The sequence below is a fragment of the Zalophus californianus genome, chromosome 13, assembly GCF_009762305.2.
Source record: "Zalophus californianus isolate mZalCal1 chromosome 13, mZalCal1.pri.v2, whole genome shotgun sequence".
In the NCBI taxonomy this organism is placed as follows: domain Eukaryota; kingdom Metazoa; phylum Chordata; class Mammalia; order Carnivora; family Otariidae; genus Zalophus; species Zalophus californianus.
The window spans coordinates 95,106,544-95,131,041 of NC_045607.1; the positions used below are offsets into that span (position 1 = coordinate 95,106,544).

The 24,498-nt window shown below is 41.6% G+C and overlaps 1 protein-coding gene and 1 non-coding gene across 5 annotated transcripts in view; both read left to right on the forward strand.

Annotated features, from left to right (window-relative positions):
* The first annotated feature begins 53 nt into the window (after window positions 1-53).
* Window positions 54-24,498, forward strand: part of IARS1 (isoleucyl-tRNA synthetase 1) — a 59,728-nt gene continuing 35,283 nt past the window's right edge. The window contains exons 1-10 of one of the 4 annotated variants that reach the window (XM_027616141.2): window positions 54-154; window positions 5,195-5,320; window positions 5,996-6,152; window positions 6,397-6,516; window positions 9,329-9,411; window positions 11,639-11,756; window positions 15,479-15,626; window positions 18,697-18,784; window positions 19,059-19,119; window positions 21,843-21,938. In XM_027616141.2, the coding sequence (XP_027471942.2) occupies window positions 5,202-5,320; window positions 5,996-6,152; window positions 6,397-6,516; window positions 9,329-9,411; window positions 11,639-11,756; window positions 15,479-15,626; window positions 18,697-18,784; window positions 19,059-19,119; window positions 21,843-21,938 (990 nt within the window). In that variant the 5' untranslated portion in view covers window positions 54-154; window positions 5,195-5,201. Of the gene's footprint in view, window positions 188-333; window positions 779-5,194; window positions 5,321-5,995; window positions 6,153-6,396; window positions 6,517-9,328; window positions 9,412-11,638; window positions 11,757-15,478; window positions 15,627-18,696; window positions 18,785-19,058; window positions 19,120-21,842; window positions 21,939-24,498 lie in introns of those variants that run through there. The other 3 variants (XM_027616140.2, XM_027616142.2, XM_027616143.2) reach the window with 3 other exon arrangements.
* LOC113935210 lies at window positions 1,735-1,866 on the forward strand. Its single transcript, XR_003523961.1, has one exon. It is a non-coding gene; the product is annotated as a small nucleolar RNA SNORA84 (small nucleolar RNA).

A 24,498-nucleotide genomic window follows, 5' to 3' on the forward strand; every position in this document is an offset into this window, starting at 1 on the left:
GTTGATGGGTGGATGGCGGCGCACGCTGATTGGCCGGCGTGGACCTGCCTTTTCCTCTCTACCCTGCGCTGTCAGAGCGTTGCATCACCTCTGGACACCCGGCGGCGGCGTGGAGGAGGCTCTTTCCTGGCGCGTCTACACGGGGGCCTTTCAGGTACCCCCCGACCTGCCCGCGGGGTCGCCCCAGGTAGTCCCCGCCCTGCCCGCGGGCCCCTGTTATACCTTCGCCTTACCCATGGGCCCCTCCCTGCGGGGTCGCCCCAGATTACCCCGCGGGGTCGCCCCAGGTAGCTCCCGCCCTGCCCGCGGGGTCGCCCCAAGCCAACCCCCCTCCCCCCGCGCTGTCCGCAGGGTCTCCCCAGGGAGCTCCCCCCTCAGCCCGCACAGGCGCCGCAGGTCACCCTGCCCCCCGTCCTGCCGGCGGGTTCGCCCCCGGCACCCCCGCTCTGCCTGCTGGCCCCATTGGGTGATTGCGGGTTGGTGTGGTAGTTTGCTGGAGGAGTTCGGAAGAGGGGGAAATGACTTGAAGGTCGGGGCATTCCTTCGAACAAAGCTAGTCCTAGCCCACGGGAAGGAGGGTTTGTTGCCAAGTGCCTGGGTTTGGAGCGGAGTAAGCACAGCATCCCGGCCGAGTACGCAGTGTGCCTGGTGCCTGCGCCGGCAGCCCGGAGCAGGAGGACCGTTTTCCTGTGGGGTGTGTAGCGGGGAGAAAGAGAAGTCTTCTCAGGAGCTGCCCTGGGCTCGGCGCCTTGAGGCTGAGTAAGACATGGAAGAGAGGGTGAGTCTGGAGGACCTTAGTAAGTAGGGCAGGATGTGGAAGTGTGTGTGTTGCTTCAGGAGAGGGGGCCTTGTGGCAGTCACTGCCGCTTTAGGGTGTGTCCGAAGCGGGTGGGAGATGACAGCCGCCAGCCTGACGAGTTTTTGGTTTGCCTCTTAGTGAAAGGGTGTTGGGAATGAGTCCAGAAGAGAAGAAGAGTTTTTTTTTTTTTATTAAAAGGTGGGGCTTATTTATAGCATTCAGGTTTTGCAGAAAGATCAGGATGAAACTAGAAGCAAAGTAATTGACTTAGGGAATTTCTAGTAGTATCATGAACTTTTAAAACGTAAGTATCAGTAGGGGCGCCTGGGTGGCTCAGTCGGTTGAGTGTCAGACTCTTGATTTCAATCCAGGTCATGATCTCAGGGTCGTGAGATCGAGTGGCAGGTCAGGCTCTGGGCTTAGGTGGAGTCGCTTGAGACTCTCTCCATTTCCCTCTCCTTCTGACCTTCACCCCACACGCACTCTGTCTCTCTCAAATAAATAAATCTTAAAAAAAAAAAAAAAAAAAGGCGCCTGGGTGTCTCAGTCATTGAGTGTCTGCCTTCAGCTCAGGTCATGATCCCAGGGTCCTGGGATCGAGCCCCGCATCGGGCTCCCTGCTCGGCAGGGGGCCTGCTTCTCCCAAAAAGTGGTATGAAGTAATAAAGATTTGTTCTTTCATGCCCCTCCCCCGCCCGCCATGGTAGGCATAGTTAAGTTTGGTGGCTAGCCTTCTAAATTTAAATACAAAATTATTTAAACATAGATTTTACTTACATATGTATGTTTTAAGTCTCTTAAAAATGGTAATACACATAGTGTAAATCGTTAGAACTGTGACTTGCTTTTATACTAAGAGGGAGGAAAAGGGAATTGCTTCCCTTAGCATGGCCTGGTGATTAATCTCCCTCCTCCTCCTACTCCGCACACCCCATGCCCTGTGGTTACTGGATGCTGTTTGCAGGTACAGCTCTCCAGTGGATATGAAGGGCCAGAGCAATCCTGTGATTTATGCATGGGGGCTGTTTCTCCTCAGCAGCCGCCATAGCCCGGTCACTGGTACATGGCTCCTCCTGTGCCTTTAGGTTGAATCTGTTTGGCATAATAATACACTGATTCTTAATCTTTGGGGAATAGAAGCTCCCTAGAAAGTTTTATAAAACTTGTGAGCCATTTTCACCAAAAGCTTAAGTCTCATTTTCTCAAAAAAAAAAATAAAAATAAAAATTTTTCAGATAGGTATTCCTGAATAATGATTAGAACAGTTCAAGAGTAGTAACTTAAAAACTTTGATGTGCATGCTAATCCCCTGGGATCTTGTTAAAATGCAGGTTCTGACTCCAGTCCAAGGTGGGCCTAGCAAGTCTACTATTGTCAGCTCCCATAGATGCTGGCAATTCTAGACCTGGCCTCAAGGAGCATTAGAAGTGACAGAAAGAAATGTGTTGATATCCAAAGATCTGTTAATTTTCAGACGTAGCCCCTTCAGTTTCAGTTGGCCTCTAATAAGGTGCTTACTGAACCAGCAGGACCCCTAATAAATCATTAAGGGCAAACTCACACCCTTACCATCCATGAAAGGCCAGACATTGTAACAAGATCCAAAGATCCAAAATGCCATTCAATGCTATTCTGTTTAATACCATTTAATGACATACCTAGTCAGAAATGGATGCTTGGATTCATTAAATGGCCCACCTGTTCTTCTCTTATTTTTTTCCGTATATATAAAACCCAAAGACAGCCTCACATCTCAAAAATAAATGAAAGAAAAGGAGACACACTGCTGGCTTAAAAAAAAAAATTTTTTTTTAGTTTAAAAATATGTATTTTTAAAAAATTTGTTTTTTGGATGGCATGGGTCAATTACCGTGCCTAGGTTTTGATGCTTTCAGAATTGGCTGAGGTATGTAGGTCTCTTTGCTCCTAGAGTCAGTTACCTGTACTGTTAGCGTTCTTGAGGTTTGTTTTTTTTTTTAAAGATTTTACTTATTTATTTGACAGAGAGAGAGCGCACAAACAGGGGAGCCACAGAGGGAGAGGTAGAAGCAGGCTCCCCACTGAGCAAGGAGCCCAACGTGGGGCTTGATCCCAGGACCCTGGGATCATGACCTGAGCTGAGGGCAGACGCTTAACAACTGAGCCACCCAGGCGCCCCTCTTGTCCCCTTTTAATCTGATGTTGGCTTGGAAACCTGGTCACCAACCTTATTAGAATTATTAAGTAAGAATATATAAGCTTTGAGGAGGAATGGGTTGGAGGATGCTCACTAGACAGTTAAGCCCCAGATTGATCAGGTGTTTCTGCAGGGGTTATTAGCAAAACTCTTAAAAAAGCCACTTTAAGACTTCTTTCACTAGGGACTAAACCCAGGGTGTATACAGCTTGTCCGATACAAATATCATGAATAAGCAATAAAAGGGATAAAATGGAAAATTGGAATGAGCTAGGAATTATTTGAATGTAGGAGTCGTATCTTTTTAGCTTTAAATTTTTTTAGGTTTTACCTGTTTTCCTCAAAGAAATGAGGTTATCTCAGCAGAAGTGCTTTCTATCCTGTAAGTGTAGGTAAGAATTCTTACCTACTTTGAGATTTACTTTTTTCAGGTTATTAATGAATTTTTGGTATCCTTACATAAATTTCCAAGATTTTCTTGTCTCCTCTTACAAGTATATTGTCTACAACTACTAAGTGTTGTGAAGAATGTGATTTGGGAACAACTTTTACAATGATCAAAAAGTACTGGGGCACCTGGTGGCTCAGTCAGTTAAGCATCTGTCTTTAGCTCAGTTGTGATCTCAGGGTCCTGGGACTGATTCCCACATCAGGCTCCTCAATCAGCAGGGAGTCTGCTTCTCCCTCCCTCCTCTCTCTCTCTTGCTCTCTCTCAAATAAAATATTAAAAAAGTACTGGTGTATTCCTACTTCACAGAATATACAAAAATAACTTAAAATAGATCAACAACCTAAAATTAAGAGCTAAACCTTCACAATTTTGTTTTAGGTAGTGGTTTCTTAAATATGACACCAAAAGCTCAAGTAACAAAACAAAAAGTAGATAAACGGACTTCACTAAAATTAAAAGTGTTGGTGTTTTAGTAAGTAAGGTGAAGAAAATAAAGACAACCCACAGGGGGTGCCTGGGTGGCTCAGTCCGTGAAGCACCTGCCTTCAGCTTGGGTCATGATTTTTGGGATTTTTGGGTTTTGGAATCGAGCCCTACATCAGGCTCCTTGCTCAGCAGGGAGTCTGCTTCTCCCTCTTTCTCTGCTCCTCCCGCTGCTTGCACTCTTTCTCTTTCTCTCAAATAAATAAATAAAATATATACTTTTTTTAAAATGACAACCCACAGAATGGGAGAAAATTTTTGCAAATTTTGTAACTGATAAGGGATTTGTGTCTAGAATATATGAAGAATTCTTACAACTCAACAATTAAAAGACAGTCCAGTTCATATATTGGACAAAGGATGAATGGTAATTTTTCCAAGAGATATAAATGTTGCCAATAAGCACATGAAAATGTGGTTAACATCACTAATCATTAAGGAAGTACAAATCAAAATCATAATGAGATACCACTTCATGCCCACTAGGATTTCCTATAATCCAGAAATGGACAGTCAGGAGTGAGGATGTAGGAAAATGGAAATATTTATTCCCTGCTGGGAGAATGTAAAATGAGGCAGCAGCTTTAGAAAACATTTTTGGTAGTTTCTCAAAAGTTGAACACAGTTACCATATGATCCCCCAGTTCTACTCCTGGATGCAGACCCAAGAGAACTGAATACATATGTCCACACAAAAACTTACATGTGAATATTCGTAGCAGGATTGTTCATATAGCCAAAAAGTAGAAACATTCCTAATGTCCGTGAACTAACGAATGGATAAACTTTGGCATATCCATACAATGAAATACTCAGACATAAAAAGTAATGAAGTATGAAGACATGTTACAACATGGATGAACTTTGAAAGCATAATTCTAAGAAGCCAGACACATGATTCCGTTTATATGAAATGCCGTGAATAAGAAACCTCATAGAGCAGAAAGCAGATTAATGGTTGCGAGGGGGCTCGGGAAGAAGGGAGTGGAGAAGGACTGCTAATGTTGACAGATTTTTGGAGCGGGCAGGGCAAAGCGGGGATGAAGATGTTCTGGAATTAGAGTGTGCTCATGGTTGCACAAACTTGAGAAGATACTAAAAACCACTGAATTGTACACTTTAAAGGGTGAACTTTATGGTATATGAACTATAATTCAAAACTGTAATGTTTTTTAAAGTATCGTGTAGTGTCATGGATAGTAATACGTACACTTATTTATTGTATGCCACTCTGTCAATCCTAGACTTCTCTGTTAAGAATAATAAATTTGATTTTCTCTTGCAGCAACAAAATGGTTCAGCAAGTTCCAGAAAACATCAATTTTCCTGCTGAAGAAGAGAAAATCTTGCAGTTCTGGTCTGAATTTAACTGTTTTCAGGAATGCTTAAAGCAATCAAAACATAAGCCAAGGTATGTGAATTTCTTTGGTAATGGCAGAGTCCTTAAGAATAGTCATTTCTTAGACTGAGTTCCATGAAGGCAGAAGCTTCATTGTGTTCCCAGAGTCTCCTAGCTCTCTGCATAGTGGGTACTTTCAACAGTCGGTACATGTTGAATGGATGAGTTTTTAAATATTAAGGTAGATTCTGTTTCTTTAAGAAGTCTGGATAGAATTTATGTATCACCGTCTTCTGTTCTATTTTTGTCATTCTTACCACCCTCATTTAAACACTAAACTAGTCTTAGCTTCCTGTTGGAGTACTTCCTGCCTCTAGTCACCATTCACTTAAAAGCCAGTCCTTTCTGTACTGTTTTCATCGTATGTGTCCTGTGTTCAAACACTATGAGGTGTTTGTTCCTGTTTTACTGATGAGGTAACTCAGGATCAGGATAAATAACTTGCCTTATGTCATGGAACTAACTAAGTGTGGATAGTCTGATGGAGGTCATTCTAACTGCACCGTAACTAGCTTTTCTGAAGGCAGGACCTCCAGTAAATAACCATTTATGTCTGTGAATTTTCTGGTCTTGCTGCTTTTCTTCTCCCTGGAGACTCTACTGTGATAGGAGCTATCTGTAGAAAAATGTTACCCTAAATTACTGCTGTTTTAAAGTCACTCAACACCTTTTTATTGCCTCTGTTAGATTTACGTTCTATGACGGGCCTCCTTTTGCAACTGGACTGCCTCACTATGGACACATCCTTGCAGGGACAATTAAAGATATAGTTACCAGATATGCTCACCAGAGTGGGTTTCATGTTGACAGAAGATTTGGATGGGATTGTCATGGCTTACCTGTGGTATGTTTGAGTCACCAGCTTTATAAGGTTCTGATTTTTTTATTAAGCATTGGATTTCATCATATAGTATGTTAACGTGAGTTTTTTCTTCAGTGTACTTTGTTTCTATAATGTCATGTATAGTTCATCTTCTCTGTGGATTTTTGAGATCCAATTTTTTGAAGTCTGTGTTATTTTCTAGAGTTGCTGAATTGCGTTTACCTCGGAGGGCAGGGCTGTTAACAGTCTTGCTGCACATTTTCAGGAATACGAAGTTGATAAGGCGCTGGGAGTCAGAGGACCAGAGGATGTGGCCCGCATGGGGGTTGAGGGCTACAACAGTCAGTGCCGGGCCGTCGTGATGAGGTACTCCACGGAGTGGAAGGTGCGCTGGGCCGTTCTCAGTGGGATGAGCGGAACCTTTAACTCTTGAGTGGGGCTTGAAAAGGTGTACACTCCTTTTGTGCTTTTGGTGAGATGCATCCAAAAGTACGGCTGTCTGTGTGAGATTGTGACATAAGAGGGCTGACCGTCCTCTTTAAAGAGGTGTGTGGCTTTCACCTACAACCCTATTGAGCCGTTAGCTCAAACCGCGCCCTCTCTTTTTCTGGTTTCTGTGTGCCTGACTGGTCTTCAGTACTTAATCTCCTCCCCATTCACTGTGTATGAGAAGAATCAGGCTGTGCTAGCAAAAAGATAAACTCGAATGTTGCAGTAAAAAAATTCTGGTGTTAAAAACAATTCAGATTTGGGGCGCCTGGGTGGCTCAGTCCATTAAGTGGCTGCCTTCGGCTCCGGTCATGATCCTGGGGTCTTGGGATCGAGCCCCACGTCCGGCTCCCTGCTCAGCGGAGAGCCTGTTTCTCCCTCTCCATCTGCCTGCCACTCTGCCTGCTTGTGCTCGCTCTCTCTCTCTCTCTCTCTCTCTCTCTCTCTCTCTCTCTCTCTCTCTGTCAAATAAATAAATAAAATCTTTAAAAAAAAATTTTTCAGATTTGACCTCAGTGTTGTATTAATTTGACTCGCATCCTACCTGCATCTGTTCGTAAGTCCTGTGAAGGGCTGGCAGAGCTCCTTTCTCTCTTGTTCTGATGGACAGAGGAGCAGAGAGCCCCTTCTCATCCCTGGCTGTCCAGCTAGTGTGTCTGTGTATCTTAAAAACATGTCTGACTCCTGTTTTTCCATCTCACTCTCTTACCACTTCGACTTCTCAAACTTGCTGTTATTCAGAGTTCCCTATTCGGCCGATAGTATCTGTCTTCCAGGCTTCACACACTATCCTCACGGTCAAATCAAATGCCAAATCCTATCAGGTCTTTCTTATTCAGTGTCTCTTTGTCAAGTCACTGCATTCCTACAACCTGTCCCTGGCCCTCCACCCCCCTCCCTGAATTTCTGTAACCATCTTCTGATTGGGCTCATGCTCCCATTCTTTGCACTTTCCTGCCAGGTTATCTCTCCCACAAGACTGCTCATTGTGGTCTTCCTTGCTCACAATTTTGAGTAGCTTCTCTTCATTGGTAAATAAAATCTGATTTCCTCAACCTGAAAATGAAAGGTCCTCAATTCTGTCGTAACTTTTTAATTTTTAAATTTTTTTATTAAAAATAAAATCTTGGGGCGCCTGGGTGGCCCAGTTGTTAAGCGTCTGCCTTTGGCTCAGGTCATGATCCCAGGGTCCTGGGATCATGCCCCGCATCGGGCTCCCTGCTCCGCGGGAAGCCTGCTTTGCTTCTCCCTCTCCCACTCCCCCTGCTTGTGTTCCCTCTCTCGCTGTGTCTCTGTCAAATAAATAAAATCTTAAAAAAATAAAATAAAATAAAAAAATAAAAATAAATTCTATTGGGCGCACCTGGGTGGCTCAGTCATTAGGCGTCTGCCTTCGGCTCAGGTCATGATCCCAGGGTCCTGGGATCAATCCCCACATCTGGCTCCCTGCTCAGCGGGGAGCCTGCTTCTCCCTCTCCCCCTGCTTGTGCTCTTTCTCTCGCTGTCTCTCTCACTCTGTCAAATAAATAAATAAAATCTTAAAAAATATATATAAATAAATAATTTTTTTTTTTTAAACCTAACTTGATTCCGTCAAACTTTCTTGCCTGGTTGCCAGAAGGAAAAATCTAATGAATATAATATGCATTTGGCTTTTTTTTTTCCTTAAAATTATTTTTTATCTTTTAACTTTTCATTTTGAAATAATTCAGACTTAGTAAAAATTTCAAAAACAGTTATAAAGAATTCTCCTATACTCTTCTCTCACTTCCCAAATTCTAACACCTTCAATAATCATAATTATCAAAAGCAAGAAATTAACACTGATACAGTGAAATAGACCTTCTTCAAATTTAACCAGTGTTTCCACTAATTCTGATCCAGGACCCAGTCTAGGAACACACATTGCATATAGTTGTTAGACCTCCTTATTCTACTTCAATCTGGAGGATTCCCTCAATCTTTCTTTGTCTTTCATGACCTTATCACTTTTTTTTTTGAGTTTATTTACTTATTTAATCTCTACACCTAACATGGGACTCAAGCTCACAACCCCAACATCAGGAGTCGCATACTTTTACAGCTGAGCCAGCCAGGCACCCGACCTTGTCACTTTTAAAGAGTACAGACCAATTATTTTGTAGAAAGTCCCCCAAAGTCTGATGTTTTCTCATGATTAAGTTTGGGTTGTACATGCATTTTTGACAAGAATGCTCAGGAGTGGCCTCAGTCTGTCATATCAGGAGGCCTGTGACGCTAATATGTCTCATTTGTGACATTAATTTTGTTCACTAAGGTAATATATGTCAGGTTTCTCCATTGTTGATTTGCAGTTTTTCCTTTGTAATTAAGTATGCTCTGGGGAGAGTCTTTGCAAATATCCTATTTCTTACACTTTTGTTTATGAATTTTAGCATCCATTGATGATTCTTGCCAGCAACAATTATACCTGTGGTATTTGTCAAATGGTAATTTGGGTAGACTTTTATAAAGGAATACTAATATTTATAAGTGACATCATCTGCATGTAGGATGAATGCCAAGAGAACTGGTTCTTAACCTTACATAGTGCGTTGTTTACAGTATAGGTTTACCTGAACCATTGTTTTGTTTTCCCAAAATCATTGTGGTGACGATAGAAATGACACACATTGATGTGCGATAACAAATATCATTGTCTAATAACTCTAATATTCATATTCTTAAAGTCCACTGTTACCAGACTTGGCCGATGGATTGACTTTGACAATGACTACAAAACTCTGTATCCACAATTCATGGAATCTGTCTGGTAGGTTTACTTGAAATTTAAGTATAATGAATATTCTGTTTATTGCTTAGTGGAGAGATTTTTCAGATTCACAGTTAATTTATCTAAAGTCTTTGGAATGGGGCACCTGGGTGGCTCAGTTGGTTAAGTGACTGCCTTTGGCTCAGGTCATGATCCTGGAGTCCCAGGATCGAGTCCCGCATCAGGCTCCCTGCTCAGCAGGGAGTCTGCTTCTCCCTCTGACCCTACCCCCTCTCATGTGCTCTCTCTCTCTCATTCTCTCTCTCAAATAAATAGATAAAATCTTTAAAAAAAAAATGGCTTTGGGATGGATTTATTTTTTTGTTTTTAAAGCTATTTATTTTATTTTTTTAGAGCACTTTTAGGTTCCTAGCAAAATTGAGAGGAAAGTACAGAGATTTCCCCTATTCCCTGCCCCAACACATGCACGGCCTCCTCCACTACCAACATCCCTACCAGAGTGGTGCATATGTTACCGTTGATGACATACACTGACACATCATAATTACCCAAATTCCATAGTTTACATTAAAGGTCACTCTTGGTGTTGTATGTTCTGTGTGTTTGGACAAATGACATGTAGCCATCATACTAACATCATATAGTGTATTTTCACTGTCCTAAAAATCCTCTGTGCACAACTGTTTCTGATTTGGTTCTGACTTCAGTAAATTTTGGATTCTGCTAAGGTAATAGGATATGCATGTATTCTGTGGTATATAATGGCTCCAACAGGTTGAGCAGTAACCTGTAATCAACTACTATTAGTATCTTTGCATTAGGACACGTAATCGTTCATGCTAAGTAGATAAAACGAAGAATATAAATGGCCTGATGTCAGTTAAAGGGTTTTGTGGGGTTTTTGTTTTGTTTTGTTTTGTTTTCTCATTTTTCATTTAAATTTAAGTTGGGGGGCCGGACTAGCTCAGTTGGTGGAGCATGTGACTCTTGAGCTCAGGGTTAGAAGTTGGAGCCCCATGTTGGATGTAGAGATTACTTAAAAATAATTTTTTTTTTAATAAAAAGAGCACCTGTGGCTAGTGCCTACAGTATTGGACAATAGAGCTCTGTATAATACTTCTTAATTTACATAAAACCATACTTGAATCAGAGGAAAATGGTTTTTAAAGCCTCTCAGTATTAGAATGTTAGTTATTCCTGAGGAACATGTTGGCACATAAATAAGGCACATAGGTTTAGAGTGAATATAAAAAGATATTAGGTGATACCTTTAATAATGATAACATTAATAATGGTAGATAATTTAGACTGAGTTGGTGCTTTTGACTATATAAAGTACTTCCATATCAATTTTCCCACATGATTCACAGAGTCCTGTGGATTGGGTTTGGGTGAAGTCAGGTGACTGACTTGCCTGACATCACAGTTTATTTTATGATTCTTAGGTTTCAAACTGGGTCTTACAATATCAAATCTAATACTCCTTCTCTAGTCTTCTGTGAATATCCTTGAATCAAAGTATATAATTTAAGACTTGAGTTTAAACTTGGGAAATTTGAGGGGTGCCTGGGTGGCTCAGTCAGTTAAGCATCTGAAATCAGGCTCTGTGCTCAGTGGTGAGTCTGCTTCTCCCTCTGCCCTTCCCCCTGCTTGTTCCCCCCCCACCAATAGATAAATAAAATCTCTAAAAAAAACAAAAAACAAAAAAACCCTTGAGAAATTTGTGATGAGATGGTGGCATGGGAAGATCCTAAAGTCACCTACTCTCAGAGACCTACAATTTCGCCTACCCAGGTGCCCCTATTTATTCTTTTTAAATTGCCTTTGTAAAACTACCCATTATAGTAAAATGTAAATAATAATGAGGAGAAAACTATTAAGAAAAGCAAAAACTCTGAAATCCCAACCATAGTTCACATATTGGTAAAAATTTGCTCTTTCAGCATTTCTAAAAAATACAGGAATACGGATATGTAGTTTTACCCACTTAGTACCTCAGTGTACAGTATGGTGTGGATTGCTTTTCTCACTCAACATCAAGTCATGAACATCTTTCCATGGACAGATTATTACCACTTTTAATGTCTGCATAATGCCTCTTACGAATCTTGTAATTTACCAGCTAGTCCCCAGTTGAGAGACATGATGTTTCCATTTGATTGGCTGATAGAAACTCTACTGTAGACAAACTGGCATAAATGTCTGAGTTTGGGGAGACAGAATTTTGGTTGTGTCATTGTTGTAAAACTGTGTTTTTACTTACTAGGTGGGTCTTCAAGCAGCTCTATGATAAAGGCCTTGTGTATAGAGGCGTGAAAGTCATGCCTTTCTCCACCGCATGCAACACTCCACTTTCCAACTTTGAATCTCACCAGAACTACAAGGTGCGTGTGATGTCATCGAGCATGAACTTGTGCACATGGAAGTTGAAGGGTTGTGATCACAGTAATCAGTCCTGGTGTGGACTGTTAGCTTGGGGAGTCCGTCAGATTGACCATTTCTTAATGGAGTGCTGGCAGTATTTGCCAGTCACTGAACTGAGGCCCTGTGGAGAATAAGAGTGAGGGATTTTTACCCCCCATGAGATTTGTGAATGGTGTGTCTTCACGTGATAGCTTCTGCTTATTTTGACCACATCTTTGTGCCTCTGTCGGGTTAATAAGTCCAGCTCTGCCCTGTTTCCCTCTAGTCACTGCTTTTGGAAGAGGATGAGATGCCTCATCTGGGACCTTGTGACATTTGTTACAAGTATTTGGAAGCAAATCTGATTTGTCCTTCGTTGACAGTATTATGATCTTTTTTCTGATGAATGGAATAACTGCTGTCGCTGCTCTGCTAGGAGAGTTGAGACGGGTCTGATGTTCACCAAAGTACACTCACTGCTTTACCTTATCTGGAAAGATGGTAAAGGCAGTGAGTCTGAAATGTGGAACATTGTTCTCATGTGTGTGTATTCAGGAGGTGTTTTCACGTCAGAGACTTCATCTAGTCCTCATTGGTTTTAAAGAACCTAATTTTTTTGAAAACTGTGTTCTATATATACATTATACATTTTTAAAACACAAGAAATCTTTTCTTTTTTAACACTACCATAATACCATTATCACACCTAAAAAAGTCCTTGGTCATCAGTGGATATCATCAGTGTTCACATTTCTGTTTGGCAAATACCAGGCCTTTTTCCCTCTGTTCTTTGTTGTTTTAATCAGGATGTAATCCTGATTAAAAGAGTTGGCAGCAGTTGTCTTGCAGGTCTGTTTTCATCTGTGGTCTCCATTTTGCTGTCTTTTTCCGTTTTTTTTCTTGCAAATCATTGTTTAGGAAACAGGTTTTATCTTATAGAGTTTCCTACAATGAATTTTGCTGGTTATGTCTCCATGGTCCTCCATATTTTGTAGAAATTGGAACTTTTCGTGTTTATTGATGTCCTTCCTTTGGCATGTGTGTCAGGAAGAGAGGTCACTGTTTAAAATGGCGTTCATTTATTTGTATCTGGCTTTTCTCAGCATGATGTTTGTGACAGTCATCTGTGTTCTGTGGAGGTAAGGATCTTTTGTTCTAGTTTCTGTGCAAGTGAATAGTCTACAATTTATGTATTTACAGCACCTTTCGCTCCATTTCCTTCCTTACAGCCTGATAGGTAACGACTGTGCTGAATTCGATGTTTCTTTCCATACACATTTTTATATTTTTACTACCTGCCTAAGTATTCACAAACAGTATATAGCATTCTTATGCTTGTCTTTAATCTCGCCCATTGTACTTACTCTGTACCTTGCCTTTCAGAGGAATCATTAAGTTTTAAAGATTCTTCATCTTGATACATGTAGCTTTAAGTTAATTTTTATCTGCGGTATAGTGTTTCATATGACAGATTGCAACACATTCATTCTTTTGATAGACATTTTGAGTTGTTTTAAAGGGTATAGGCCTTTTTCTTAATGGTAGCAAACAGTGTTGATAAGAACTTTTTTTTTTTTAAAGATTTTATTTATTTATTTGACAGAGAGACACAGCGAGAGAGGGAACACAAGCAGGGGGAGTGGGAGAGGGAGAAGCAGGCTTCCCGTGGAGCAGGGAGCCTGATGTGGGGCTCGATCCCAGGACCCTGGGATCAAGACCTGAGCTGAAGGCAGATGCTTAATGACTGAGCTACCCAGGCACCCCAGCTAAGAACATTTTTTAACATAAATCCTGTGTACTTATGCTGGAGTTTTTTTTGGCTTCTAGATTTCTACATGTTAGATCCCCAGACTAGCTTGGGAGCTCCTAGAGCTTTCAGAGGGTATCCTCTTCTGTAAGTACACGGTGCGTTCTCTTGGGATGAGCAGGCTGTGCAGAAGTAAGCTGAGTTACAGGAGAGAGTACTTCCAGCTGTTCCAAAAGGTAAACCAATTGTGGTCTATAAAAATATTTATCTTTTTTATATTGTCTAAATTTTCAGACGCTGTACTAAATATAAATGAATTGTGCCTACATTCTTTTTGTGTCTGGCCTCTCTTGCTCAAGATTATATTTGTGAAAAGTCATCCCTGTTGTGTGCAGTTATAGATCATTTTAATTACTGTCTGGCACTTAATTTACCCACTGTACCATTGATGGGCATTTAGGTGATTTCCAGTTTGGGGCTCTGATCAGTAGTGCTACTGTGAATGTTCTGGAAGTGGGGAGCAGACATACACATTTCTTCTATGAGTTACATACCCGGGAGTGGAATTATGGAGTCATAGGATGTACTTAACATTTGGCTCTAGTACTGGGGTCAGCAAACTGTGAAGTGCCAGATACTCAGTGTTTCAGGCCTTGTGGGCTAGACGGTCTCTGTTGCAAGTACTCAACTCTTTCAAAACCATTCTTCGCTCTTGGGGTGTAAGAACACGGGTGACGGCCAGGGTTGGCCTGTGCGTCATGGTTTGCTGCCTCCCGCTCTGCAAGGTATGAGCAGACTTCAAGGTAGATGTCCTGATCTGTACTCCCACCAGCCAGTTCTCATTACTCTGCTTTCTTGGCAGCACTTAGCATTTTCTGTCTTTTCTCTGTGGCCATTCTGCAGTTACGTTGGTTGCAACTAAGGTTTGTTTTTGTTTCTAACTTTTGACATAATTTTAGAATTACTGAAAAGTTCATAGAATTCTTGTTTACCTTTCAGTGACGGTCACCCGCTTTCACCACGTCTGCATTGTTTGCTCTCTCTCTAGGGGATGGCGGTAGCACAAGACCCTTTGAGAGTAGGTTGCGGACATGATGTCCCTTTTCCTCTAAAGGCTTAAGTACATATTTCTTAAAATCCATACTCTTAAGTAATTGAAGTTAGGGAAATGACATTGATGAATATTACCATCTAATCTGTAGTTTGATTCTACTAATGGTCCCAGTAATGTCGTTTTCAGCAAAAGAGAATTGTAGGTTATGTGTTTTGTTCAGGTGCGCCATCTCCAGCCCTCTTGAAGCAGCGCCCCGGTGTCTGTGATCCCTGACACTGGCATTTGAGGTGCACAGGCCTGCACCCCAGGGGCGTCTGACGGTTCCCATGTGGATGAGGTGACGTTTGTAGAGCCCCTTCTTCTCAGGGAACTTTATTCAGGATGCAGTGAGTTGGCTTTGGTCAGGGGATGAGCTTTTCTACTTTGGAGCTATTTTTTAAAAATATTTAATCCTTGATATTTTCATGTTGCCATAGAGTTGGAACCAATTTTTTATTTAATGAACTGAATTAATATTGGCATATTGCAGTTTTCAGTACATGGTGTTTTAAAATGACTCATTTTTATATTTTGGAATAAAGAATAATTCTGCCTTCCAAAACAGTTGTTTTGTTGAACTAACTTTTTATGGATTTATTATAAAAGTAGGTCATTAGTGAAACTTCTAATATATATTTCTCTTGGTACACTTAAAATGTTTTACTTGTGACTATTAAGTTAATTGTTAAAACATTTTTCAAGAATATAAAGAAATGTAATTGGAATCTCTTGCTTTATATTTTCTTTTTATAAATATGGCAACTGGTTTTTATTCTGGAAATCTATTCTTTAGGATCAGTTTCCTTTTCTGCATGTATTATTATGGATTTTGTAAACAGGTATTTTATCTAATTTTATCTCAGGATGTTCAAGACCCTTCAGTGTTTGTAACTTTCCCCTTGGAGGAAGATGAAAATGTGTCTTTGGTGGCTTGGACGACCACTCCCTGGACATTACCTAGTAACCTTGCCCTGTGTGTTAATCCAGACATGCAGTATGTGAAGATTAAAGGTAAGTATGAGCCTGGTTATTTATGACTAATACTGAGAAAATCACTTTAACTTATTTTGGGATAGAATGAAAGCTTACATTTCTTTTGGAGTAAGAAGAGAAGTTTTTGAAAAAGTGTTAGACTTAAAAATAATCTCTGAAAGAGGTGGATTTTTTTCATTTTTGATTGAAAATAATGCACATAAAAATTAAAATAGTAGAGAGCTATAAAAAAAGATTCCTTATAATTTTCAGGTTGTAATACACTTATACACATCATACCCATTACAGATGAGGAGCTGGAGATTGAGAGAGGTGGCCTCTCATTGTTGCCAGGAACCTCTGATGTGTTTTTTCAATGCCACCAACCAGTGAACGTCATTCAGGCACTAGCTGCCTGGAGATTGCATCAGATTGCACAGGTTAGGGGCTCAGTCCTACACGTCTTCCCCCCAACCCCCCACAGCCTCACTGCAGATGCCAGTTGCAAGTCCTGTGCTTCTGACAGACCTATGACCTCCTCCTCAGGTTGGATTAATCTGCTAGAGTGTCTCATAACTCGGAAACATTGTATGGTTTATTGTGAAACGATAGAAAGGGTACACAGGAACAGTCAGATGAAATACATGGGGTGAGGCCTGGAAGGGTCCTGAGCGCAAGAGTTTCTATCCGCCCCCACCCCCGGAGCTGATGTGGGTTGCCCTCACAGCCTGTGGATGCATTCACTAACCTGGAAGCACTCTGTACCCCATCCTTGTGGGGTTTTATGGAGGCTTCACTGCTTAGGCAGGATTCATTAAATCATTGGCTGTTGGTGATTGAACTCCATCCTTAGGTGACCTGGGGGCTTTCCAAAAGTTCCCCTCATCAGCATAACAAAGGACCCCTTTATGGCTGTTACCACTTAGGAAATGACAAGGGTTTTAGATCTCTGCCGGGAATGGGGACTAAGAACTGAAATGCGTATTTATTATAAGTAATTGTATCACAGAGTTGGTACCAGAACTTGAGAACTTTGTGCCTTTCAGATATTTCCTGGTAGTTAGCCAAAGTCTTGATGAAGCTCTTTCCATAGAGATTTATATGAAAAAAGAAGACTGTGACCTTGAGGTTTGGATAGTTTATGGAGGGAGGGGAAGCCAGGGAAAAAAAAGAAAACCATAGCCAGAAAAAAACGACCATACAAGATAGATGACTTGATTCACAGCAGCTTGTGAAGCAGGCGAAGGATTCGAGGAAGGAATGGGGAAGGCGGGGGGCGCGGGGCAGAAAACAGGTGTTTTTATTACTACTTAGCAGTGCCTTGGGAGCAGATAGGACCAGCAGCTGGTTTCTTGTGCTTCCGGCCGTGGGCACAGAGCCTCTCCAGGCAGGGGCAGGCCCACAGAGAGAGTTCCCCATGTCTCCCTGGGGACATGGCCATTCTCTAGTGAGCCGGAGCGGCCGTCAGGCAGATGGACTTCAGTCCTGTCCCTCCGCTGCCTGCATACGACTCCCACCGTGTGTCCTGAGTTTTACCCAGAAAATGTAGACTCCACTAACAGTGAAGGTCTGGTGCAGCCAGCGCTGGTGGGTGTCGGTGTTGTTTATAGTAGCTTTTCAGTGAACTGCAAAGGCCTTCTCAATGATCCATAGATTCTCATGTTTCTTTTTTTTTTAATACGTTCTTATCACAAATTGGAGTAGTTGCTTTTTTATTTTTTAATTTTTTTTTAAAGATTTTATTTATTTATTTGACAGAAACACAGCGAGAGAGGGAACACAGCAGGGGGAGTGGGAGAGGGAGAAGCAGGCTTCCCGCTGAGCAGGGAGCCTGAGGCAGGGCTCGATCCCAGGACCCCGGGACCATGACCTGAGCCAAAGGCAGACGCTTAATGATTGAGCCACCCAGGCGCCCCTGATTCTCATGTTTCTTACAGTGAACTGAATATACGTCATAGACTCTAGTAAATCCTTGGGTGTATCAGGGGCACCTGGCTGGCTCAGTTGGAAGAGCGTGCAACTATTGATCTCAGGGTCATGAGTTCAAGCCCCATGTTGGGTGTAGACATTACTTAAATGAAAAACTTGAAAAAAATCACTGGGTATATCCTACTTTACAGGTGGGAGTTTAAATTAGTCTGTTTTTATAAGACGATTTGTCATTTGCTGTTAAATTATAAATGTTTATACATTTAATCTAGCTTTTCTATTCCTAGGATAGTATTCTCCAGAAACACTCTAATAAGGGTACAAAGATACGTGCAACGGGGGCGCCTGGGTGGTTCAGACAGTTAAGCGTCTGAACCTTCGGCTCAGGTTATGATCCCGGGGTCCTGGGATGGAGCCCCTGCATCAGGCTCCCTGCTCAGCGGGGAGTCTGCTTCTCCCTCTCACCACCCCCCTGCTCCTACTCTTGTCAAGTGCGGGCACGCGCTCTCTCTAAAATAAATAAAAAACAACAAAAAAATATAACGATATTCATTACCCCCCCCGTTCACAGTAGTAACAATCTGAAAGCAACTTGAATGTCTAGTATTGATTGGTTAAAAATAACTTGCCCTTCCTAGAATGGAGTACCGTGTAGCTCTTTAGAAGAATGAGAAAGGACAGTTTGTGCTAATATATGGAAAGATGTTCATATATAGTATGTGAAGACAAACTGAAAACTATATTGAGTTATATCCCATAATTACCTTTTTAAAAAAAGTAGCCATTCCCATAAGATGTGTGTTAGTATACAGGTAGAAAAATACCTGGAGGGCGACACTCAAATGATAGTGTCTTGTGGTGGGGAGAGATGAGTGGGGACTTTTACTCAGGGAGTTTCTTGGTTTGTTAATGTTATGATTTTTAAGCATTCACATATATTACCACCGGTCGGAGAAAATAAGATTAATTTACGTAAAAGGGAGAGGTCAGTTAAGTGCATATGCTGTTTTTGTCTTCTTTGGGTCTGGAAAGCAGTGTGCGCTGGTGCCCTGGCGCATTTCTCCGTGATTTCTGAGCACACAGGGTGTGGTGATATGGGACTGCACGAAGGACCGCACGTGTCTAGACTCTGCCGAAGTCTGAATGTCACTGAAGTCCACTTTGCCCCTTACTCTTGTAGATGTTGTCAGAGGAAAATTACTCATTTTAATGGAAGCCAGATTACCAGCCCTCTATAAGTTGGAGAGTGACTATGAGATCCTTGAAAGGTGAATATACAGATTTATTGATTTTTGCCTGTGTGTGTGTGTGTGTGTGTGTGTGTGTGTGTGTGTGTGTGTTAACTTTGAAAGGTGAGACACTTTATTACCCAAAAGCTCTATTATTCAAGTTCAGTTAATACTACTGAGTATATTCAGGTCACACATTCCAGCATTAACGACTAAGAAACAAGTAAACCAGGAGGGAGTTGTGACTTGATGTGTCTGCAGTTTCATTTCTTTTGAGGATTTTAGTCTAATTATGAGTTTCTCCTTTTTCTAGATTTCCCGGTACCTGTCTCAAAGGCAAGAAGTACAGGCCCCTGTTTGACTATTTTGTGCAGGTGAGCTTATGGACCTGTACCGCACAGGTGCTCTGTACCTGCGTAGGGGTCACTGGAGTACTGTCCCATGGCTTGTGTGGGTTTCCTGTGGCTTGTGTGGATGTCCCAATCCAAAGTCTGTCTTAGAAGTAACAAAGTTAAATTGTGTTTGTATTGCTTTCTCGTTATATTTTTAAAGATTTTATTTATTTATTTGACAGAGAGAGACACAGCAAGAGAAGGAACACAAGCAGGGGGAGTGGGAGAGGGAAAAGCAGGCTTCCCACGGAGCAGGGAGCCAGATGCCAGGCTCCATCCCAGGACTCTGGGATCATGAACTGAGCCACCCAAGCGCCCCTGCTTTCTTGTTTTAATAATTAAAATCCTATGGGAATGTTTTTAATACTTTTCTCAAATTATAAAAGGAAGCACATAACTTTATTTTTATTGTTTATAGTCTACATATCCCGGAAATTTATTGGTTTTTTGTTTTGTTTTTTATTTTGTTTTGTTTTTTTTTAACAAATTTAAGATAGTGCTCAGAATAAAACCTGCGTGTAACAATAAACAGAGTTCATTTCAAGTAAACTGATGAGGCACCAAGGCAAAGCTCATACATGTGGTAACTTAGTTTTCTTAAGTGTCACAGAGCTGTTTTGTGCAGTTTTCATTTTCTGACAACAGAGAATCCATAGTTGCAAGCCCCACCACCATCACTGAAAGAATAGGGTCAGCAGGAATTTCCAGTTGATCCCTGTCTATTCAGGGATAAAGTTTGGTTAATGCAGGTGGACCTCTGCCATTTGGGCTCTATTCACAATATCGCTCATATCTGTCTCTTCTTTTTTGTGTACCTTGAGTGTTTTCCAATGTTTCTCATCTTCCAATTACAGTTGACCCTCGAACAAAAATGGGGTCAGTGGCACCAACCCCTGCACAGTGACTCTTGACTCCCCCATACGTAGCTACTAATAGCCTACTGTTGACCAGAAGCCTTACCAATAACATAGTCGGCTAACACATAGTTTGTATTTTATGTGTGTTTTATGCTATATTCTTAAAGTAAGCTAGAGAAAAGAAAATATTATTAAGCAAATCATTAGGAAGAGAAAATACGTAGTAGTATTTTCAGTAGTATACGTATACTTATTGAAAAAAGCTTCTTGGTGTTTTAAACAGTTCTGAATACTTTGTTTTCTCGACCATTAAGTATATATAAAAAGTTTTTCTCCACCAAAAGACACAAAGTCCTAACGCATCTTTTTAAAAGAACATTTCTGTTGTTTATACTGTCCTAGAATAGAGAAAGCCAACTTCCCATATTATGAGATTAGCAGAACCACGATACATAAACCTAGAAGTTAGCATTTGTGCACAAATACCAATTAACTTACAAATACATAATTATAATTATTAAGGACATATGTAGCACTTCAAAGAACAGTTGCCAAGTTGAACATGGCATATACTAAAACTGCAGCATGATGTGGAGAAGTAGGAATTTTTAAGAATCATACTCGGTGATCTATAATGCAGTTCACTATTTTAATAGGCTAAAGGAGAAAAGCCTTTAATAAAACTCAGCTTCCCTGTGTTTAAGTCTCCTAGAAAACAAGGAGTAAAGAAAACTTCACTAAAAAAAAAAATTCACGTATTGGTGGGCCAGGCGGGAACAGATGACCAGCAGGAAGGCAATGTCCTGCATCCTGGTGGCTTTGGCTCAGCAGCTCTGGCAGCTCCCCAGCAGGCCTGCAGGTGGCAGCAACAGCCTAGGGGCACAGGACAGCTCCCCCATGGGCCATCAGCAGCTGTGGCCACACGTGGGCTGGAGTGCCGTTAAGGGGAGAGTCTGCACCTGGCCAAGGGGGGCTTCAGGCCACAGCTGCCCTGATGCAGCCTCAGAGCCCGGTTCCCAGAGGACTTGGAGCAAGGGTGCCAGGGCTGTCCCTGCTCTATGGGCCGAGGCGTGACCTCTGCACCAGTCACCTTCAGTTCAGTCCCCTGGAGACTGGGGTCAGCAGTTGGAAATAAATGCCTTGTGGCTTCTGCTGTCCACTCTTAGGGAGAAAAATATTTAAGGAGACCCGCAGTCTGCGTTGTTCAAGGGTCAGCTGTAAAAGCCTTCTTCCTCCTTCCTGTTGCTGCTGATGGATTTCCCTCTGCTCCCTGTGAGCCTGTAGCCACTTGCCAGGACACTGCACTTGAGTGTTTTCCACCTGGCCAACCTGCTTGCTAACCATCCTCCAATATTGCTTTAAATGTCTCCTTTGCTGCTTTTCTTCCCTCCCTGCCTTTGTTTTCATTAGGCTTTCCTCTTGTTTACAATATCCCTCATCTTTCTTCAACGTCAGATGTGCTCAGGTACAATCCCGCTCTTCAAGGCTGAACTCAGATACCATCTGAAAAAGCGTTTTTTGAAATGCCTGTGGTTTCTCTTGAAAAATGTCATTGCTACATTCTTCTCTTGTGTATCTTAACATATTTTACTTTGTTTTGTCTTAAAACTCTCACTAGGGGCACCTGAGTGGCTCAGTCGGTTAGAGGGTGTGACTCTTAATCTTGGAGTTGGGAATTCCAGCCCCACGTTGGGTGCAGAGATTACTTAAGTACATAAATTTTTTTTTAAAGGGGACTAGCTTTATTTAAAACCCAGTGCTTTCCGGTTCTTACTGGACACTGTTAGGAGACTGATAGGACGTGAGGCGGTCTTTCATTTACTGTGCCTGCCGGCCTTGCGGTTCCAGCTCAAGGAGGACGGTGCTTTCACAGTGCTCGCCGATGGCTACGTGCGGGAGGACGAGGGCACGGGAGTGGTGCACCAGGCTCCGTACTTCGGCGCGGTAAGTACTGGAAGTCCGCAGGGTGTCCGTGGGAAGCGAGTGTCGCGGCCACTGAGTCGTGTGCGCATGTCGTGCACCTCGTTCTTGGGCACACCATGCGGTCCAACTCTTCAGGCTCACTGCCCCCAAATATGGTTTATCAAACTTAATGTCTGTAATTTGTTTTCACCCCGAGCTAATCTCTGAAAAGGGTGAGCGAAATGCTGGGTGCTCCTGGGCATTCTGTCTTTCTGAAAGGCACTCTGTGTTTGCATTCATTCGTAATTTACTCTCCGTGCACTCTGCTCTTTCCGGTATGCAGTTCTGTGAGTTCTGGAAAGGGCGGCGACTCACCCAGTCACCATGACCGGCAGAGTGTGGAGAGGTGCCACACCTCCATTGTGCTCTTGAGCAAACACTGTGCTGAGAGAGCAGAACTTGAGCTCCTCGAAGCTGTATGGTGTGGCCAATTGAAAGTTTTGTCCAGAGTAATTTTTCTAAAAATGCAATCCTGTTGATGTCATTTGTGTATGAATAAAATGCCCCCTGGGGACCTACAAATGCCTCTGGGCTTGACCGTTCTGGCAGTGGGAGTGAAGCTAGTCTGACTGCATTCATTTTGCTTTCACACTTTTAACCTCTGCAGAGATTTTTATTATGGAAATCTTCAAATACACACAGAAGTAAAGAGGTATTAGCATAAATCCTGATGTTCACATCATCCCGCTGCATTAATTATCAACATTTGGGAAGTCTGTTCCTTCTGTCTTCTACCTTGTCCTCTTCCCCCCACACCTTCTCCACTTTGGCCTGAGGGTTTTGAAACAAATCCTCAGCATCCTGTTCTTCATCTGCAGATGCTTCTGTACACAACTGTGATTGATACAGCTTTTTATTTTTAGTATTGCTACCATGCCACTGTTGTGTTCAATAAAGTTAACGCTTGCTTAGTATCACCTAATACGTGGCCAGTATTCAATATGATGGAAGCGTTCTTGATAATACCGTTTACTGGGTTTTAAGAACTAGTTAGATTTTAGTTACTCATAATTTTAGGGTCAGCTGGTATGATTGCTGCACTGATAATAAATAATAAAAAGAAAACTTCTTGGTTTTGAATTGTGGTTTAGGTTTTCCTATTAAAATGTATTTATTTGCCATATACTGGGTATGTGTGGGTTTTTTGTTTGTTTTTTAGGCTCCACATATGAATGAAATCATACGTTATTTGTCTTTCTCTGTCTGATTTATTTCACTTAGCATAATACCCTCTGGTTCCATCCATCTTGTCAGGAATGGCAAGACCTCATTCTTTAATGGCTGAGTAATTGTATGTATACACCACATCTTTATCCTCTCATCTGTTGACATGTGGGTGGCTTCCATACCATGGCTATTGTAAATATTGCTGCAGTAAACACAGGGGTGCATGTATATGTATATGTATGTATGATTTTTGAATTAGTATTTTCATTTTCTTTGGGTAAATAGCCAGGACTGGATTTACTGGACCATATGATATTTCTATTTTTAATTTTTTGAGGAATCTCCATACTGTTTTACAGAGAGGTCGCACCAATTTACATTCCCACCAACAGTGCACAACGGTTCCTTTTCCTCCACATCCTCGCCAACACTTAATATTTCTTTTTTTTTTTTTATTCTAGCCACCCTGACAGGTGTGAGGTGATACCTCATTGTGGTTTAGATTTGTGTTTCCCTGATGAGTGATGTTGGAACGTATTTTCACATTTCTGTTAGCATCTCAGTGTCTTCTTTGAGAAAAATGTCTCTTCAGGTCCTCTGCCCGTTTTTTAATAGGATTGTTTGCTTTTTTGGGTGTTGAGTTGCATAAGTTCTTTATATATTTTGGATATTTACCCTTTATCAGATATGTCATTTGTAAATATCTCCTCCCATTCAGTAGATTGCCTTTTATTTTGTTGATGATTTCCTTCGCTGTGCAGAGGCTTTTTATTTTGGTGTGGGCCCGTAGTTTATTTTTGATTTTGAATGCCTTGCCTGGGGAGACATAGCCATACATATGTTTTGCTGTGGCCGCTGTTCAGACAGATTACTGTCTGTGTTCTCTTGTAGGAGTTTTATGGTTTCAGGTCTCACATTTAGGTCTTTCATCAATTACGCCTTATTTTTGTGTGTGGTATAAGATAGTGGTCCAGTTTCATTCTTTTGCATGTAGCTGTCCAGTTTTACCAACATCGTTTATTAAAGAGACTGTCTTTTCCCCATTGTATATTCTTTCCTGCTTTGTAGTAGATTAATTGACCATATAAGCATGGGTTTATTTCTGGGCTCTATTCTGTTCCATTGGTCTCTGTGTCTTTCTGTGCCAGTATTGTGCTGTCTTGATTACTACAACTTTGTAGATTACCTTGAAATCTAGGATTGTGATATCTCCAGCTTTGTTCTTTCTCAGGATTGCTTTGGGCATTCGGAATTTTTCACGGTTCAAGCAAATTTTAGTAGTATTTGTTCTAGTTCTATGAAAAGTGCTGTAGACTTTTGATAGGGATTGCATTGACTCTGTAGATTGTTTTGGGGACTGTGAACATTTTTCTAA